Here is a 20,817-nt window from a genome sequence, read left to right on the forward strand (position 1 = left end):
TCTTTATTTTAGGATTATTTTTTAAAATAGTGTAAAAAAAATTACTTTTTTTTTCTTTTACTTAGTCCCTGTATAGCACTTAAACTTTTTTTTCTCTGATCACTGGTCTCATGCATTGCAGTACATACATACGGCAATGCATAAGATCTGACACCTTTACACTAGCAGATCGCCTGTTGGACCGTGCTGCTGGCTAAGTCTAACAGGCCACCATCATCAGTTGACCTCTAGCTGCCATGACAATACTCGCCTGTGGGTATGAGTTTAGTCTTGAGAAGCGGGATGATAGCATTCGGCCCGTGACCATACGGTTGCATGACAGGCCACCAGCAGGGGGAACTCAGAGGAATCATGACTGAGCACATCATACACCTTCACAATTCGGCAGTCATTTCTTTTTAGCCTGCACAACCCCTTTATTAAAGTAGAAACAAGTCCATGCAACCGTTTTTTCTCCATCTTTAATTTTTCCTATAAAAACTCTTGCAAGATTTCCAATATTAAAATAAAAATAATACAAGACCAAATTATTTATGCATCATTTAGCAATACAGTTTCCAACCATTGAGCTCGGTTTAAAACCCCTTCATTATGCTTGACATAATAATAAATACTTTGTGGACGATAAAACAGTCTGATAATAGAGCTCATAGTCTCACTTTTAAATGTGTTCATAACTCGATAACCATTAAAATGTGAAATTTGCTAAAAAGTATCTCTCGGAGAGCAATGCCACCTAATCTCTAACTGGAAACTGTAGAGAGACTACTGGCTGACACATGTTGTCCCGTCAATTCTAGATCTCCCTTTCCCTTTAATATTTAATGGCATTTAATACCTTTAAGGCTATTGAAATCCCTTCCCAAAGACGAGATACATTTTACTCCATGCTGCCAAGGGCAAAATGAAATTCATTTGCAAAGAACAACAAATACTGATATGAAATGGAGGGAATCAAATACTGTGTGGAAGACCCAAACTCTAAACATCCATCCTTACAAATACAATGGACATACAATAAAATGTAAATGCGGTACTATCCTTCCAAGGGAGACTATTCTAGAGCAATGGACCACACAGGAACAGTCGTAGTGTTGCTTCTTTCACAGGAAAAACATGGAACAGGGAAAGCTAGTATTAGTCTGACATCTTTATCAATGACACAGATGATTTGCAGACGCAGATCATAAAATACAAAGTGACCAATAAGTGGGTTTGACCACTCGAAACACATCAAATGCTAAGTTTGGTCCTAAGAGGGGTTGATGCTGGTCCAGAATGGGTACCATGTGGAAAAGGAGTGTAACAATATTAAATTTAAAAAAAGGAAAATAAAATAATAATCTCTTTAGTGTTTAGTACAGGTCAGGGTCATTCAGCAGAACACGATTACTATAAACCTCCAATTATTACTACATTATGTGTAACTCAAGTAGGAAATGCGGGATGTCTGTCAACACAATGAACCTCTACATTAGTGTCAACAAATCTCTAAGTAAGTTCCTTGTCCATGATGCTTTAGGAAATCACTTTTTTTTTCTTTTCGATTGCACAAAAGTTAGAAACCTTATTTTAAAGGTTTTCTGCTGTCAGCAGTGTCCTATATAAATACTCATCTTCCTAACCTGAGACACATGGTCGCCTGTACCTGGGCATTATTCAGAAAACTAACATTTTCTTTCATGCCCTTCAGTTATCAGGATGCATTTGAGGCTTTAACCCACACCATATTTGTAACTGGCAAGTTTTCAAATTCACACTTAAAAAAGAAAAAAAAATGTATAAAATTAAAACATGATTTAAGGTAGGAAACAACTAAAAAAAATCCTTGTTCCACTCTTAACCAACAACATAAAAACAAAGTGTAATAGTCTGGCTCTCCAGGCCCTCTTATACATAAAATACATACATACATATATATAATATATATATAATATACAGCTTACAGATTCAAGGTTCCGTAATGTTTGTGAAGCAGAATGAAGCCCGTGCTCAGTCTCTCATCACACATTATAAATACAGTATTCTCTCCCCCATCGTCTCTTCAATATTAGGAAACTAGACACAAAATGTTGATAGGAGAGAGAGATGGAAAGAAAGAGGGGCTCTACCGGAGATTTTTCCCAACAAGGACCCTGCATCACTTCTAGATAATTCCATGTCTCCGGCAGGAGTTACTAAAAAGGGTTAGCACACGCAGTTAAATACAGACACAAACGTTTGGTGGATACAGCTCGAAAGTTTCCCAGAAACAGAATATGTATGGAATATAAATTACAGTATACAGATGCCTGTACTACCTTGTGTAGTTTTCAGCTGCACCGTGTTCTGTGTCATTTATACCTGTATTTAGCAAGAAGCATGCTTACTGCGCGGCCCTACACTCCAACAAAGGACAGGATACTGTCTTCACTAAGAGTGGGAGCAATAAACTCCTTAAAGAAACAACCTGGGTTTACAGAGCAGCTGGTCAGTGTCAAAGGTGTCTTTTAGTGACCATATTAAAGGTTCAAGGAAGGAGGGCGTTGTTTAGATCACTGCACCCCCTCGGATACACTCTTCTCTCTCTCTCTCCTGTCTTCATCAATTTCTTGGGGGTCATGTGGCTCCGGCTTCCAAATAACTCTGCAGTTTACGCACAGTTGTCTCATCCAGTGAGAAGAGGTCAAAGTCAAAAGTCGTATTTGTGACATTGAAGTGGCCCGTTTCTTCTATGAGGTTGACAATCTTGGCAACAGCAGAAAGAACAGAAAAATAAGACAGTGCATTAATATATTTTTCAAAAAAACAAACTTGCTATTTTCAAATTTTAGGCGCTTGAACCATTTCAAAGCAATGTCTACGTAAATGTTGCTTTAGTCTCAAATTATTCATTTCCACAAGGGTTACCAGAGTAAATGGACCACACAAGGCGTGGCTGGGATGGTAAGAAATTTGGCTTTGGAAACGAACATTTGACAGTAACAGATTGGGGGAGTCACTTTCATAGCCCCCAAGATTCCAGAAGAGCAGAAAACCTCACATTTCAGAAATTATATCGCTTAGGGAAGTTGACTACGGGTTTGGTGAGCATCTTTACCGTACCGTCCCATCATCCCCCTCTCAGCGTCTGACATCACCGACACTGACAGGGGGGTCGCGATGATGTCACTACTCGGTGCCCGTGGTCCAGAGATGTGCGGGGCAGGCGCTCAAGGCAGCGGAGGAATGAGAAGAAGAGAGGGGAGTATTGTATTTTTTTAATGGGGCTGCATTATATTATAGTATGCCTATGGGAGTGCATTATATTAGGGGCTGCATTATACTATAGAATCTGCCTATGGAGGGTGCATTATATTAGGGGCTACATTATATTATAGAGGCTGCCTATGAGAGTGCATTATATTAGGGACTGCATTATACCATAGAGGCTGCCTATGGGAGTGCATTATTAGGGGCTGCATTATACTATAGAGGCTGCCTATAGGAGTGCATTATATTAGGGGCTACATTATACTACAGGGGCTGCCTATGGGAGTGCATTATATTAGGGGATGCATTATACTATAGAGGCTGCCTATGGGAGTGCATTATATTACGGGCTCCATTATTCTATAGAGGCTGCCTATGGGAGTGCATTATTTTAGGGGCTGCATTATACTTTAGAGGCTGCCTATAGAGGTGCATTATATTAAGGGCTGCATTATTCTATAGAGGCTGCTTATGGGGGTGCATTATATTAGGGGCTGCATTCTATAGAGGCTGCCTATGGGGGTGCATTATATTAGGAGCTGCATTATTCTATAGAGGATGCCTATGGGGGTGCATTATGTTAGGGGCTGCATTATGCTAGGGTCTGCCTATGTGGGTGTATTATATTAGGGGCTGCATTATGCTATAGAGACTGCCTATGGGGGTGCATTATATTAAGGGCTACATTATTCTATAGAGGCTGCCTATGGGGGTGCATTATATTAGGGGCAGCATTATACTATAGTCTACCTATGGGGGTACATTATATAAAGGGCTGCATTATTCTAGGCTGCCTATGGGGGTGCATTATATTAGGGGCTGCATTATACTATAGTCTGCCTATGGGGGTGTATTATATGAGGGGCTGCATTATACTGTAGAGTCTGCCTATGGGGGTGCATTATATTAGGGGCTGCATTATATTATAGTCTGTCTATGGGGGTGCATTATATTAGGGGCTGCATTACACTACAGTCTGTCTATGGGGGGGAGCATTAGACTACATAGAGTCTGGCTATGGGAAATGCATTATACTATAGAGTCTGCCTATGGGGAGTGCATTATACTATATGGAGGCCTATGGGGAGTGCATTATACTATATTGAAGACTATATTGAGGATTGACTGGTGCATTATACTATATGGAGGCTATCTAGGGGGCCATCATACAGTGTGGAGATTAGTGTTGGAGCTATCAAACAGTTTGAGGGATACTAAGGGGTTAGTATATATACAGTGAGGGGGAATTAGACTGTATAAGAGAGCATCATACTGTTTATATTGGAGCTTTAAAGGGGGGAGACTCGGGACATTATTAACTGTAAAGTAGGCACTTATTGTTATAGAGGAACTCAGGTTATTGTTGACTGTCAAAGGGGCACACAGGGCATTATTACTTTCTAGGGGACAAAATGTGGGCACTGTTTTCTAGGGAACTTGCACACAACATTACTATATTCTAGAAGTTTGTTTTACCATCTAAAGTGCACACAGAATCACACAGCAGCTGCAGTAATAGGGACATATACAACAGAGGCTCAGTATTGGGGTATCAGGTGCAGTAATAGGGACACATATGGCAGCAGTGGCTCAGCATTGGGGTATCGGCAGGATGAGGAGTTTGTGCAGGTTGGGAATAGTCCCATTGGGGACAGTGCTGAAAATATGCTGAAAATATGAGAATTGAAATGTGTCTGTTGTAATCTCTACAGCTGAGTCCTGGCTGAGAAGTTGTCATATCGATCTGGGCCAGATGGAAAAGACGAGAAAAGTGAACGATTCCATCAGAAAGAACGTCAGCAGTAAGTCACCATCTGTAACTGTACTTTGATCTGGTGGTAATATCAATACTGATCTTTATATAGAGATTATTTTCAGTAACGGTACGGTCATCTGTTGAGGTTCTCCCCCACTATTATGGTATGTGTCCACGGGCCAGATTACATCCGGAATAGCTGCGGATTGAACGCTGTGTACAACCGCAGCGTTCAACCCGCAGCGTCCAGATGTTACAGCATAGTGGAGGGGATTTTATGAAATCCTGTCTCCACTATGCATGCGAACACGCACCCGGCGGCCCTGCGTTTATGGACACTGCGCGTCTTTTTAGACCGCAGCATGTCTGTTTAAGGTAAATCACTGGGCCCTATGAATGGGATGCGGAGATTCCGGATGTGTGCAATGAACACATCCGGAATCACCACGCGTACAGAAGGGGGTGGCGCTTTGGGCGGAGCGAGTTTTCCGCTCCGTCCAAAGTGCCGTCATTACGGACGGTGGAAACATACCTTTAGGGTGCATCACCCAGTTGTAATCAAGGTTACTGGTTAGGGGCCCACTCAGAAGTTTTGCACCCACTGAAACAAAACCCTAGCTACGCCTCTGCTTAGGCATACATGGATCATTGGATACTTAGCCTTGACACAGTAGTTACCCCTTCCAACTTTCCTATGGAGCACCATGTATATACTATTTAGCAGCACAGTGAGTTACATTACATTTATAGGTATATAGCTCCATTGCTCCCATGTTCTGGGCCCCTTTAGGTTTTTCCACACGTGTATTTGTTTCCCATTCCATCCTATATCCCCTTAACGACTGCTGATATGCCTTTTAACGGCAGCAGTTAAGGGTACTTATTCCTCAGCACCGCTTTTTAACGGCACTGAGAAATAAGGGTATAGCGTCCCACAGTGTCGGAAATTCTCCAGGGTCTCGGCTACCAGGGGTAGCCAAGAACGCGGAGATTATGATTCGGGTCGGTTATTACCGACCCCCGTGTTGCGATCACAATTTAAAAAAAAGTCAGATTTCCCATTTAATTTTTCTCTCCTGTGATGTGATCGCACATCAGAGGAGAGAAAAATAGGTTCCCCCGATCACCCCTCCGTTGTCCCTGCACCCTCCTGCATCCCCCTGGGATGTCCTCCTCCCCCGGCTGGTGGCGTATTCTTCCGGGAATAAAATGGCGAGCGCATGCGCAGTGCGCCCACCGAGATTTGCCGGCCGGCACCAATAGGAAATTTTTCCTATAGGTTCATTATGATCACTGTGATAAACTCTATCACAGTGATCAAAATTAAAAAAAAATGTAAATCAACCCCTCCTTTATCACCCCCTTAGTTAGGTAAAAATAATAAAAAATGTGTTTATTTCCATTTTTCCATTAGGGTTAGGGTTGGGGCTAGAGCTAGGGTTGTGGTTAGGGTTATGGTTGTGGTTATGGTTGTGATTATGGTTAGGGTTGGGGTTATGTTTAGGGTTGGGATTAGAGATAGGGGTGTGTTGGGGTTAGGGCTGGAGTTAGCATTGGGGGTTTCCACTGTTTAGGTACATCAGGGGGTCTTTTTGCGTTCAAAAAGTCAAACGGTGCTCTCTCCCTTCTAAGCCCTGCCATGCACCCAAACAGTGACTTTCCCCCACATATAAGGGAATTGGCGTGCTCATGAGAAATTGCACAACAAATTTTGTGGTCCATTTTCTCCTGATAGCGTTGTGAAAATAAAACAATTTGGTTACAAAGTAAATGTTTGTGAAAAAGGTAAAATGTTCATATTTTCCTTCCACATTGCCTTAGTTTTCGTGAAGCACCTGAAGGGTTAATAAACTTCTTGAATGTGGTTTTGCGCATCTTGAGGGGTGCAGTTTTTAGAATGCTGTCACTTTTGGGTATTTTCTGTTATATTGACCCCCCCAAACTCACTTCAAATGTGATGTGGTCCCTAAACAAAACGTTTTTGTAAATATTGTTGGAAAAATGAGAAATCGCTGTTCAACTTTTAACCATTATAACGTCCTAACAAAAAAAAAATGTTTCCAAAATTGTGCTGATGTAAAGTAGACATGTGGGAAATGTTATTTATTAACTATTTTGTGTGACCCCACATTTTGCCAAATTTCCATTTTTTTTCATAAATAAACGCAAGTTATGTCGAAGACATTTTTACCACTAACATGAAGTACAATATGTCACGAAAAAATAATCTCAGAATCAGTGGGATACATTGAAGCGTAACAGAGCTATAACTTCATAAAGTGTCAGTGGTCAGAATTGTAAAAATTGGCCCTGTCATTAACCCCTTCACCCCCAAGGGTGGTTTGCACGTTAATGACCAGGCCAATTTTTACAATTCTGACCACTGTCCCTTTATGAGGTTATAACTCTGGAACGCTTCAACGGATCTTGGCGATTCTGACATCGTTTTCTCGTGACATATTGTACTTCATGATAGTGGTAAAATTTATTCGATATAATTTGCGTTTATTTGTGAAAAAAATGAATATTTGGCGAAAATTTTGAAAATTTCGCAATTTTCCAACTTTGAATTTTTATGCCCTTAAATCACAGACATATGTCACGCAAAATACTTAATAAGTAACATTTCCCACATGTCTACTTTACATCAGCACAATTTTGGAACCAAAATTTTTTTTGTAACGGAGTTATAAGGGTTAAAAGTTGACCAGCAATTTCTCATTTTTACAACACCATTTTTTTTTAGGGACCACATCTCATTTGAAGTCATTTTGAGGGGTCTATATGATAGAAAATACCCAAGTGTGACACCATTCTAAAAACTGCACCCCTCAAGGTACTAAAAACCACTTTCAAGAAGTTTATTAACCCTTCAGGTGTTTCACAGAAATTTTTGGAATGTTTAAATAAAAATGAACATTTAACTTTTTTTCACAAAAAAATTATTTCAGCTCCAATTTGTTTTATTTTACCAAGGGTAACAGGAGAAAATAGACCCCAAAAGTTGTTGGGCAATTTGTCCTGAGTACGCTGATACCCTATATGTGGGTGTAAACCACTGTTTGGGCGCATGGCAGAGCTCGGAAGGGAAGGAGCGCCATTTGACTTTTCAATGCAAAATTGACTGGAATTGAGATGGGACGCCATGTTGCATTTGGAGAGCCCCTGATGTGCCTAAACATTGAAACCCCCCACAAGTGACAGCATTTTGGAAAGTAGACCCCCTAAGGGTCTTATCTAGATGTGTGGTGAGCACTTTGACCCCACAAATGCTTCACAGAAGTTTATAATGCAGAGCCGTAAAAATAAAAAATCATATTTTTTCACAAAAATGATCTTTTCGCCCCCATTTTTTTATTTCCCCAAGGGTAAGAGAAGAAATTAGACCACAAAAGTTGTTGTGCAATTTGTCCTGAGTACGACGATACCCCATATGTGGGGGTAAACCACTGTTTGGGCGCATAGCAGAGCTCGGAAGGGAAGGAGCGCTATTTTACTTTTCAATGCAAAATTGACTAGAATTAAGATGGATGCCATGTTGCGTTTGGAGAGCCCCTGATGTGCCTAAACATTAAAAACCCCCACAAGTGACACCATTTTGGAAAGTAGACCCCCTAAGGAACTTATCTAGATGTGTTTTGAGAGCTTTGAACCCCCAAGTGTTTCACTACAGTTTATAACGCAGAGCCGTGAAAATAAAAATTCTTTTTTTGTTCACAAAAATGATTTTTTAGCCCCGAATTTTGTATTTTCACAAGGGTATCAGGATAAATTGGATCCCAAAAGTTGTTGTCCAATTTGTCCTGAGTACGCTGATACCCCATATGTGGGGGGGAACCACTGTTTGGGCGCATGACAGAGCTCGGAAGGGAAGGAGCGCCATTTGGAATGCAGACTTAAATGGATTGGTCTGCAGGCGTCACGTTGCATTTGCAGAGCCCCTGATGTACCCAAACAGTACAAACCCCCACAAGTGACCCCATATTGGAAACTAGACCCCCCCAAGGAACTTATCTAGATGTGTTGTGAGAACTTTGAACCCCCAAGTGTTTCACTACAGTTTACAATGCAGAGCCGTGAAAATAAAAAATCTTTTTTTTCCCACAAAACTTATTTTTTGGCCCCCAGTTTTGTATTTTCCCAAGGGTAGCAGGAGAAATTGGACCCCAAAAGATGATGTCCAATTTGTCCTGAGTACGCTGATACCCCATATGTTGGGGTAAACCCCTGTTTGGGCACACGGGAGAGCTCTGAAGGGAAGGAGCACTGTTTTCCTTTTTCAACGCAGAATTGGCTGGAATTCAGATCGGATGCCATGTCCCGTTTGGAGAGCCCCTGATGTGCCTAAACAGTGGAAACCCCCCAATTATAACTGAAACCCTAATCCAAACACACCCCTTACCCTAATCCCAACAGTAACCCTAACCACTCCTCTAACCCAGACACACCAACCCTATTCCCAACCATAAATGTAATCCAAACCCTAACCCTATCTTTAGCCCCAACCCTAACTGTAGCCCCAACCCTAGCCCTAACCCTAGCAATAACCCTAGCCCTATCACTAGCCCTAACACTAGCCGTAACACTAGCCGTAACACTAGCCCTAACCCTAGCCCTAACCCTAGCCCCAACCCTAGCCCTAACCCTAGCCCCAACCCTAGCCCTAACCCTAGCCCCAACCCTAGCCCTAACCCTTGCCCTAACCCTAACTCTAGTCCTAACTCTAGCCCTAACCCTAAAGGCCCCGTCTCACTTAGCAACGCTAAAGCGATCCCGACAATGATACGACCTGTCAGGGATCGTTGCTGCGTCGCTATGTGGTCGCTGGTGAGATGTCAAACAGTGAGATCTTCCCAACGATCGCTGCTGCGATCTCGCTGTTTGACATCTCACCAGCGACCTGTAGCGACCTGTACAACGATGTCACATGGGAGCTATTATGACGATTCAGTGTCTGAGTCGTCAACGAGGTCGTTGGTAAGGTGTCAAACACAGCGATGTGTGCTACCCAGCGGGACCTCAACGATCAAAAAAAGGTCCAGGCCATTTCGACACGACCAGCGATCTCACAGCAGGGGCCTGGTCGCTGCTATGTGTCACACATAGCGAGATCGCTACTGAGGTCGCTGTTGCGTCACAAAACTTGTGACTCAGCAGCGATCTCGCTAGCGATCTCGCTTAGTGAGACGGGGGCTTAACCCTAACCCTAATGGGAAAATGGAAATAAATACATTTTTTAATTTTTTTATTTTTCCCTAACTAAGGGGGTGATGAAGGGAGGTGGGTCATTCCATGTCAAGTGAACCAATGATTTTTACCACTATATTTTTAATTCTTTTGAGATTTTGTTATTTGGTAATAGTGTGTCAGAGAATGCAAAATGTGAAGAAAAAAAAAATTCTAGATTTTTTTTTTTATTTTTTATTGATTTTCAAAGTTCGGAAAAAGTGCAAATTTTGGTGTTGCCTGCCTTTACATTTCTCCCCATAACTCAGGCTAGAAAAGAGATAGAGAAACAAAATAAACACCATTCTACTCAGAACTGTACAGGCTTCCACCAGATATGTCACAAGAGTATCTTTGATAATATTTTACCTATGCGAACGCAAGCACAAAACTTTAAAACGCATTTCCGAAAAAAACGTTTCATTTAAAAATTTCAAAAACTGCACATGTGCCTGCTATGCTCCTATTCACATCTGTACCAAAATACAAGATGGGATCATGATGGGATCATATTTTAAAAAATAAAACTATTACAGTGTCAGTTCAAAAATCTTGATTTCAGATCTGCTCAGCTTGTGGTCTAACAGTGTGAGGTCTAGATTTACCAAATAATCCATGATTGTTAGATATTCCTGTATTATTTTATTATGTTACCACATAGAAGCAGGAGAGGACAGAGGAGAAGCTTTGTTAGGGCTGAGGATGACCAGGGGTAGACGGTGACTGCAGAGCAGATGACAGGCCGGCAGCTCGAGCCTCCATAGACCGTATTCACACCAAATCTTATCACCCGGGCAACTCCTCAAATGGAGGGAAAAAAATACTCTTAACATCCAGTTCACGTATTGTACAAACCAGGACTACAAAGAGGAGAGATTGTGAAAACCTCGCTTACAGGAAGCCGAACCCATCACAGGGACTCCGCAATACCGGACTGTCATCCCATGTAGTGGAAATAAAGACAGTGACGTCCATGACGTGGTAGAAGGTGGCACAAGATCGGCCATGGATGACACAACTGGTGATGTGACCTGTGAATATAATTAGCGCTGACGGCTACTGGACTCTCCAAAGATTGTGAAAAGGAAGACGTAGAAGTGACTTTTCTGCACCTTCTGGTCCAGCGCTGTCCTTTGTGTATCCAATAAAATCAGACATTGTAAAAGTGAACAAAAATCAGATCTAACTCAGGTGGAGCCGAGCACCATGACAGGCCGTCCATACTCTGACACAGAAGGAAACGGCCATTGCTAGTGAGCGCTTATGGGCAAGATGACATTTCACCCACTAGAAGGGACACATTGATGATAGAAGGCCAGTGTAAAAACTACTACTAATTGTTTGATTAGTTTATATTTTATAGTACGAGGATTTAACTACTGGACTATTCTTCTTAAACACTTCAGAAATGACATGTTTAGTGATATAGTAGAAAAAAAATTGTTCCATGTATAAATAGGTGGTAGAAATATTGGTTCTTTTAATCTTGTTTTTAACATATAATTAGGATCAGACTATTTAGAAAACCACACTTGAGGATGTGATCACCTTTTATCTTTTGGCTTGTTCAATGAATTCAGGTTGAAAATGCTGAGCAAGTTGTTATGATGATTAAGATGTATTTATTCTGGCACTTTGGTATTTGTTTTTTGTGTTACTTTATTGTTACATATAAATGTTGAATGCAATAAGTTGTAATTTGAAAAGAAAAAAGGAAGAAACTCACACAAACATAAAATCAGATGATTCAAGGCTTAAAAAAAAATACAAATGTGATAGATCCCAAGTTGAATCCCTGTACAAATATAAACAAGGACACAAGTAACACACATGCATGTTTTCACAATTTTAAAACATACGTTTTTTTCAGAATTGCGCATAAAAATATTTAATTTGATTTCTCCAAAACAAAATATAAAGAAACATAGTCTTGTGACATATCAAATGAAAGCCGGTACCGTTCTGAGAAAAATGATGACTCTCCCACCTCTATATCTTAATTCTAGCCCGAGATATGATAAAAAATGTAAAGCCATACCAGGCCAAAATCCATGCTTTTTCAAAACTTTAAAAATCTGTAAAAAATTAACGGATGAAGAAAAAAATTCTAAACTTTTAATTTGTAATTAACTAAAGTTGTACTTCATAAAAACAAAAAATAAAAAAAATCTAAAGACGTAAGGTAAAAAAAATATTCATATTTGGATCACTTGATATGGAATGACCCAGGTTTGATTTACTTTTATAGCGGGTTATTTAGCGGATTTTTATGATTGGCAGCCGTCACACACTGAAAGACGCTTTTCATTGCAAAAAATATTTTTTGCGTTACCACATTTTGAGAGCTATAAATTTTCCATATTTTGGTCCACAGAGTCATGTGAGGTCTTGTTTTTTGCGGGACGAGTTGACGTTTTTATTGGTAACATTTTCGGACACGTGACATTTTTTGATCGCTTTTTATTCCGATTTTTGTGAGGTAGAGTGATCAAAAAGCAGCTATTCATGAATTTCTTTTGGGGGAGGCGTTTATACCGTTCCGCGTTTGGTAAAATTGATAAAGCAGTTTTATTCGTCGGGTCAGTACGATTACAGCGATACCTCATTTATATCATTTTTTTATGTTTTGGCGCTTTTATAAAGAAAAAATAATTATTTTTGCATCGCTTTATACTCAGGACTATAACTTTTTTATTTTTTTGCTGATGATGCTGTATGGCGGCTCGTTTTTTGCGGGACAAGATGACGTTTTCAGCGGTACCATGGTTATTTATATCAGTCTTTTTGATCGCGTGTTATTCCACTTTTTGTTCGGCGGTATGATAATAAAGTGTTGTTTTTTGCCTCGTTTTTTTTTTTTTTTTCTTACGGTGTTTACTGAAGGGGTTAACTAGTGGGGCAGTTTTATAGGTTGGGTCGTTACGGACGCGGCGATACTAAATATGTGTACTTTTATTGTTTTTTTTATTTTATTTAGCTAAAGAAATGTATTTATGGGAATAATATTTTTTTTTTTTTCTTTATTTAGGATATTTTTTTTATTTTTTTTTTACACACATGTGGGGAATTTTTTTTTTACTTTTTTACTTTGTCCCAGGGGGGTACATCACAGATCATTGATCTGGCAGTGTGCACAGCACTCTGTCAGATCGACGATCTGCTGTGCAGGGCTGCAGGCTTACCAAGTGTCTGCTCTGAGCAGACACTCGGTAAGCCACCTCCCTCCCTGCAGGACCCGGATGCCGCGGCCATCTTGGATCCGGGACCTGCGGCGAGGAGGGAGGTAGGAGACCCTCAGAGCAACGCGATCACATCGCGTTGCTCCGGGGGTCTCAGGGAAGCCCGCAGGGAGCCCCCTCCCTGCGCGATGCTTCCCTATACCGCCGGTACACCGCGATCATGTTTGATCGCGGTGTGCCGGGGGTTAATGTGCCGGGGGCGGTCCGTGACCGCTCCTGGCACATAGTGCCGGATGTCAGCTGCGATAGTCAGCTGACACCCGGCCGCGATCGGCCGCGCTCCCCCCGTGAGCGCGGCCGATCGGCTATGACGTACTATCCCGTCGAGGGTCAGATAGGCCCAGGTCACCTCGACGGGATAGTACGTCTAAGGTCACAGAGGGGTTAAAGGGAATCTGTCACTTCATTTTGCCTCTATAAATTGCGGCCACCGCTATTAGAGGCTTATCTACAGCATTACAGAATGCTGTAGATAAGCTCCTAATGGCGGTCACTGCAGTTTATAGCGGCAAAATGAGATGACAGCTTCCCTTTAAGTACCAAATTGGCTCTGTCACTAAGGGGGTATACATCCTGTATTAATAAATATGTATACTTTTCTAATATTTACACTTTTCTAATAATACTTCGGACTGTTAATCGTCGTTTCTTTTGCTTTTTGTGTATATTCCAAGACAAATGGTCCTTCCTAGTCCGTAAGAATAATGGCTGATGGATACATCATAATATTTTTTGACATTACATGCAATTATATGCTAATATTTTCCGTGAGTCAATTTTATTAAAGAAGCATGCGGCTCCGTCTACGGAAAAGTAAAAAAGTTACATCTCTCACAATAAGGTGACACAAAATATAGATTTCTTTAAAGTGCAAAGATATGAAAAAAATAAACAAAACCATATAAATTTGGCACCTCGTTAATCGCAGTGACACAAAGAATAAAACAAATATTTCACAGAGTCAACATTAAAAAATATATATATATCTATATCTGTACACATACACACACATATATATATATACAGCTCTGGCAAAAATTAGGACACCACTGCAAAATGTTCAGTTTGATTTTTCTCTTTATAGGTATATTTTTGAGTAAAATGTAAATTGTTCTTTTAGTCTATAAAGTTCTGACAACATGTCTCCGAATTTCCAAGTACTAATTTTTTTTTTTTTTTTCTGACAAAGAAAAATGGTCAAAATTAAAACAAACAGTGCTTTCAGACCTCAAATAATGCAAGAAAAACAAGTTCATAATCATTTAGAAACAACAATACTAATGTTTTAACTCAGGAAGAGTTCAGGAATCAATATTTTGTGGAATAACCATGATTTTTAATCACAGCTTTCATGCGTCTTGGCATGCTTTCCACCACTCTTTCACACTGTTTTGGTGTAAAAATGTAAGCAGTTCTTCTTTGTTTGATGGCTTGTGACTATCCATCATCCTCTTGATTACATTCCAGAGGTTTTCAATGGGGTTCAGGTCTGGAGATTGGGCTGCCCATGACAGGGTTTTGATGTGGTGGTCTCTTAGTTTTTGCCAGAGCTGTATATTCATATATTTTCTTCTTATTTTTACAATAAAATCCAACCCACTCCCCGCTCATCTCCTTAAAAAGTTTTTTTTCTGTGTGTTGCCATTTTGTAAGAGTGATAACTTTTATTGTCATCGGAGCTGTGTGAAGGTTTATTTTAAGTGTGACAAACTGTAATAATATTACGTACCATTTTGGGGTTCTTGAGACTTTTACACTTTTTATTCAATATTTTAAGCAAAATGACCATAAAACAGACTTTTTTGGGGGGAGGGCGTTGATTGGGCAGGATAAATAGTGTACTCATTTTATTGTTTGGATCGTTATGGACATTTCAACACCAAATGTATCTACTTTATTGATACTTTATTCATTCCTAAAATTCTATGAAAAAAAAATATTTGTTTCGCTATAGTTTAAAGCCATAACTTTATTTTTTTCTGTGATGTGAATATATGAGGGCTTGTAATTTGCGGGAAGAATTGTAATTTTAGTAGGTCGAATTTTTGGACCAGAGGCTTTTTAATTGCTTTTATTTCAATTTCTTTGAGGCAATTAGACCAATCATTGGCAATTCTGTATGGGATTTATTTTATTGGGGGGGAGACAAGTGACAAGCTAGTCTTATTGTTCAGGATGTTACAGATGTGGCAATGTTAATATGTTTTTTTTCCAATAATAAAAGGCTTAAAAGAAAAAAGGGCTATGTCGTCACATATTTTTTGTTTTGTATTTGTTATTTTTATAGACTTTTTTTTTTTTACTTTGCAGCTGTGATATATAAAACCTAGAGTTAAACAACGACCAGAAGAGATCACACATCATTTCTCTTTTGTCCCTGCAGCTTGTCAGCTCCCCAGAAACTGCTCCTGTCTCCTCCTTTACAGTAGCTGAAGTCAGGGGCATAAAATGTAAAATGAAAAGTGCTGGTTTCTTCCTCTATGATAGAACAGAGATACTAAAATTTTGCAAAAACAAACCTAGGTAAAACTTTTGCGACCATATTGCAGGTCAAAGTAGTACTGTACACGGACTCACCTGCTGTAAAACATTTCTCTCTCGTAGAGCCATCAGTCTTCTGTGTAGTTCAACTAGCTCATCTGTATATGCCTAAAACAGTCAACGATGAAACAGTTAGGACCACAAATTCCAACAACAAGGTGAAATACTAAAGACATTCTAAACAGATCTGAAGCTCACCTTGTCATAACCTCCTTTCTTTAACATTTTGTCAGACTTGCTGCAAGCCTCAGGACTCCTACGGCCAGTGGTCTATGTATAGCAAGTAAGAATATAAAACAATGGTAAAGTACGAGTTAATAACACTTAAAATAAAACTTAAAGGAAATCTCTCACCAGGTTTTTGCTACACAACCTGAGATCAGCACTACTTGGGGGTAGAGACCCTGATACCAGTGATGTGTCACTTTCTGGGCTGCTTGTTGTAGTTTTGATAAAAATCATGGTTTTACCTGCTGAAAAATAGACCAGTTCTCTGAATTCTGAGCTTCACATAATCCTGCCCAAAACCACTGATTGACAGTTTTCTGTGTACACTGTGCGACTACCTTGTAGCAGGTTTACAAGTCCTCTGGTGATAATCTCCGGCTAATAAAACTGTGATTTTTAGCAAGTCAACGGAAAGCAGCCCAGCAAGTGACAAATTGCTGGAATCAGAGTCTATGCCCCTACATTATGCTGCTCTCAAATTAGGTGGCAAACACGTAGTGACAGATTCCCTTCATTACATAAAACAGTGGTGTCGGACAAGATGTTTCAAAAATAGCTACCCAACACAAATGATAGAAAATGTCCTAATAGCGAACTAGATCACAAGTAGGGATGTAAGCCACAAAAAGATAATGAAAATTAGAGATGGGCGGACACCTGGATGTTTGAGTTGGGCGGGTTCTGCCGAACAGTGACAAAAAGTTCGGATTCGGGTACCAGAACAGTACCTGGACCCCATTCACTTGAATGGGGGGCCCAAACATCCAGTGTTTGACATGCTGTCATGTGCATGACAGTGCGGCAAACACCGCTTCCAATCGGTGGTAAAATCATCACCGCCAATCAGACAGCCCCCGTTCCCAGAATGTCAAAAGACAGCAAGAGTGCAGCTGTGATCGTAAGTTTACCTCCGGTCACTGCTGTCAGTTGATGGGACTACTGCTCCCACCAGCCAACGCTTGCTGCCGCTAATAACAGTGAGAGAAGGAGCGGCTGATGGAACTAATCATCAGCCAGTGGGAACTGAGTGGGAACCCCTGTAATTTTTTCTTTCCTAGGCAAAACTCACAGCTGGGGGCAACCCTCAGCTGTCAGCAAGGCTGGATATCAAGAATAGAGGGGTCCCCATGCATGCAGTATTTTTTCATTATTTAAATAAATAATGGCGTGGGGTCTCCTCCATTTTTGACAAACAGCCAAGCTAAAGCAGACAGCTGGAGGCTGGTATTGTCAGACTGGTAAGGGGCCAGGGATATTGGCCCCCAGCCTAAAAATAGCAACCCAAAACTGCCCAGAAAAGGCGCACCTATTAGATGTGCCAATTCTGGCACTTTGTCCGGCTCTTCACACTTGCCCTGTAGCAGTGGCAAGTGCGATTCATATTTGTGGGGTTGATGTCCCTTTTGTATTGTCTATAAGACACCTATCCATTACTAATCCTATAGTTACAGTGGGGCAAAAAAGTATTTAGTCAGTCAGCAATAGTGCAAGTTCCACCACTTAAAAAGATGAGAGGCGTCTGTAATTTACATCATAGGTAGACCTCAACTATGGGAGACAAACTGAGAAAAAAAAATCCAGAAAATCACATTGTCTGTTTTTTTATCATTTTATTTGCATATTATGGTGGAAAATAAGTATTTGGTCAGAAACAAACAATCAAGATTTCTGGCTCTCACAGACCTGTAACTTCTTCTTTAAGAGTCTCCTCTTTCCTCCACTCATTACCTGTAGTAATGGCACCTGTTTAAACTTGTTATCAGTATAAAAAGACACCTGTGCACACCCTCAAACAGTCTGACTCCAAACTCCACTATGGTGAAGACCAAAGAGCTGTCAAAGGACACCAGAAACAAAATTGTAGCCCTGCACCAGGCTGGGAAGACTGAATCTGCAATAGCCAACCAGCTTGGAGTGAAGAAATCAACAGTGGGAGCAATAATTAGAAAATGGAAGACATTCAAGACCACTGATAATCTCCCTCGATCTGGGGCTCCACGCAAAATCCCACCCCGTGGGGTCAGAATGATCACAAGAACGGTGAGCAAAAATCCCAGAACCACGCGGGGGGACCTAGTGAATGAACTGCAGAGAGCTGGGACCAATGTAACAAGGCCTACCATAAGTAACACACTACGCCACCATGGACTCAGATCCTGCAGTGCCAGACGTGTCCCACTGCTTAAGCCAGTACATGTCCGGGCCCATCTGAAGTTTGCTAGAGAGCATTTGGATGATCCAGAGGAGTTTTGGGAGAATGTCCTATAGTCTGATGAAACCAAACTGGAACTGTTTGGTAGAAACACAACTTGTCGTGTTTGGAGGAAAAAGAATACTGAGTTGCATCCATCAAACACCATACCTACTGTAAAGCATGGTGGTGGAAACATCATGCTTTGGGGCTGTTTCTCTGCAAAGGGGCCAGGACGACTGATCCGGGTACATGAAAGAATGAATGGGGCCATGTATCGTGAGATTTTGAGTGCAAACCTCCTTCCATCAGCAAGGGCATTGAAGATGAAACGTGGCTGGGTCTTTCAACATGACAATGATCCAAAGCACACCGCCAGGGCAACGAAGGAGTGGCTTCGTGAGAAGCATTTCAAGGTCCTGGAGTGGCCTAGCCAGTCTCCAGATCTCAACCCTATAGAAAACCTTTGGAGGGAGTTGAAAGTCCGTGTTGCCAAGCGAAAAGCCAAAAACATCACTGCTCTAGAGGAGATCTGCATGGAGGAATGGGCCAACATACCAACAACAGTGTGTGGCAACCTTGTGAAGACTTACAGAAAACGTTTGACCTCTGTCATTGCCAACAAAAGATATATCACAAAGTATTGAGATGAAATTTTGTTTCTGACCAAATACTTATTTTCCACCATAATATGCAAATAAAATGTTAAAAAAACAGACAATGTGATTTTCTGGATTTTTTTTTCTCAGTTTGTCTCCCATAGTTGAGGTCTACCTATGATGTAAATTACAGACGCCTCTCATCTTTTTAAGTGGTGGAACTTGCACTATTGCTGACTGACTAAATACTTTTTTGCCCCACTGTATATGGTAAAGACACAGCCAGAATAAAGTCTGTGGAATTAGGTGAGTGTGTTTGTTATTTTGAAATAAAAAAGTGTGTGATACCTTGTTGTTAGAAGGTGGCATCTTCTGTATTGGCGTAGTACCACGGCTGGGGGCGCAGGAGTCATCACTACTATCACTATCACTGTCACTCAGACTCATCCTGTGAAAACAAAAGTGCACATCATTTTATTTTACCCTTTGTCAACATGGCAATTTTTCTTTTTTTTCCTCCCCTTCTTTGAGGAGCCATAGCATATTATTATTTTTCTGTAGACTTTTTAGCCATATGAGGGCTTGATGTTTTGCAGTACCAGTTTATAATAACACCGTTCATATTACCATATAACGGGAAAAAAATTCCAAGTGCAATGAAAAAGAAAATAAGACCAGCAGTTCCTCAATTATTATTTTGTGTTTTGTCTTTATGGTATTCATTTTCATTGTTTGATATACAGTGGGTATGGAAAGTATTCAGACCCCTTTAAATTTTTCACTCTTTGTTTCTTTGCAGCCATTTGGTAAATTCAAAAAAGTATTTTTTTTTCACATTAATATACACTCTGCACCTCATCTTGACTGAAAAAAGCAAATGTAGAAATGTTTGCAAATTTATCAAAAAAGAAACACTGAAATATCACATGGTCATAAAACTTTCTCCCCCTTTTAAATTCCACAATAGAGACAATTAAGTCATGGGGCGCACCATTTGTCTCTTGGATGGAGCGCAAAAACTTACTTAAAAGCTTTATATTACCCAGATTTAGTTATATCTCACGGATGCTCCCCATAAAAGTCCTGACTACGTTCTTTCACAAAACACGCTCTATATTTGGGAGAGATATCTGGAAAGGATTGAAACCCAGACTTAGCTTCAATACCCTCTCGCTACCTAGAATAAAGGGAGGAATAGGAGTACCGGATGCACGAAAATATCATACAGCCACCATACTATCTATAATTGCTGATTGGGCAAGAGGCCCTAAAGATAAGCTATGGACAAAAATAGCAGATGACTCAATTCCCATACCGATCAATGCGGCACTACATGCACCTAAGGAGTTCATACAAAAACTAGAATACAAAAATACATTTACCAGGCATATTCTACATACTTGGGCTAAACACCCTAATTTATTAATGCCCCTCCCTTCTCCTTTAGCTAGAGTCATGAACCTGCCAGGGCTGTACCTAGATCAGACCAGAACGAGGTCAAAGGACGTTCTTCATATGATGAGGACTAGAGTTGAAACACTATTTACAGATGGTGTGTTGCCATCATTATCGGAAATTCAAACCACTCTAACGGACCATCCGATCACTTTTCTTCATTTTTCCAGACTTAATAACGCTATAGACTCCTATTTGCCATCTGGCATCCCATTTAGGGAACTGTTTTTGAAACAATACTGGCACAATTTAAACAACCCAAAGGTGTTCTTACAAAGTTGTACCAAGCAATTTTAACTGATTTGATTACTAGGAGGCGAGCCTATATATCATTGTGGGAAAAGCACCTGG

At 40.5% G+C, this 20,817-nt stretch overlaps 1 protein-coding gene across 2 annotated transcripts in view; it reads right to left on the bottom strand.

Moving 5' to 3' along the window:
* Nucleotides 1-443: 443 nt before the first annotated feature.
* The window catches only part of MLLT1 (MLLT1 super elongation complex subunit), a 73,840-nt gene continuing 53,466 nt past the window's right edge, over nt 444-20,817 (bottom strand). For both annotated transcript variants that reach the window (XM_077273448.1, XM_077273440.1), the window contains exons 9-12: nt 19,360-19,459; nt 16,192-16,263; nt 16,030-16,101; nt 444-2,727 (exon numbers count right to left, since the gene is read on the bottom strand). In XM_077273448.1, the coding sequence (XP_077129563.1) occupies nt 2,599-2,727; nt 16,030-16,101; nt 16,192-16,263; nt 19,360-19,459 (373 nt within the window). In that variant the 3' untranslated portion in view covers nt 444-2,598. The remainder of the gene's footprint in view (nt 2,728-16,029; nt 16,102-16,191; nt 16,264-19,359; nt 19,460-20,817) is intronic.

Source organism: Ranitomeya variabilis, chromosome 1 (genome assembly GCF_051348905.1).
Source record: "Ranitomeya variabilis isolate aRanVar5 chromosome 1, aRanVar5.hap1, whole genome shotgun sequence".
In the NCBI taxonomy this organism is placed as follows: domain Eukaryota; kingdom Metazoa; phylum Chordata; class Amphibia; order Anura; family Dendrobatidae; genus Ranitomeya; species Ranitomeya variabilis.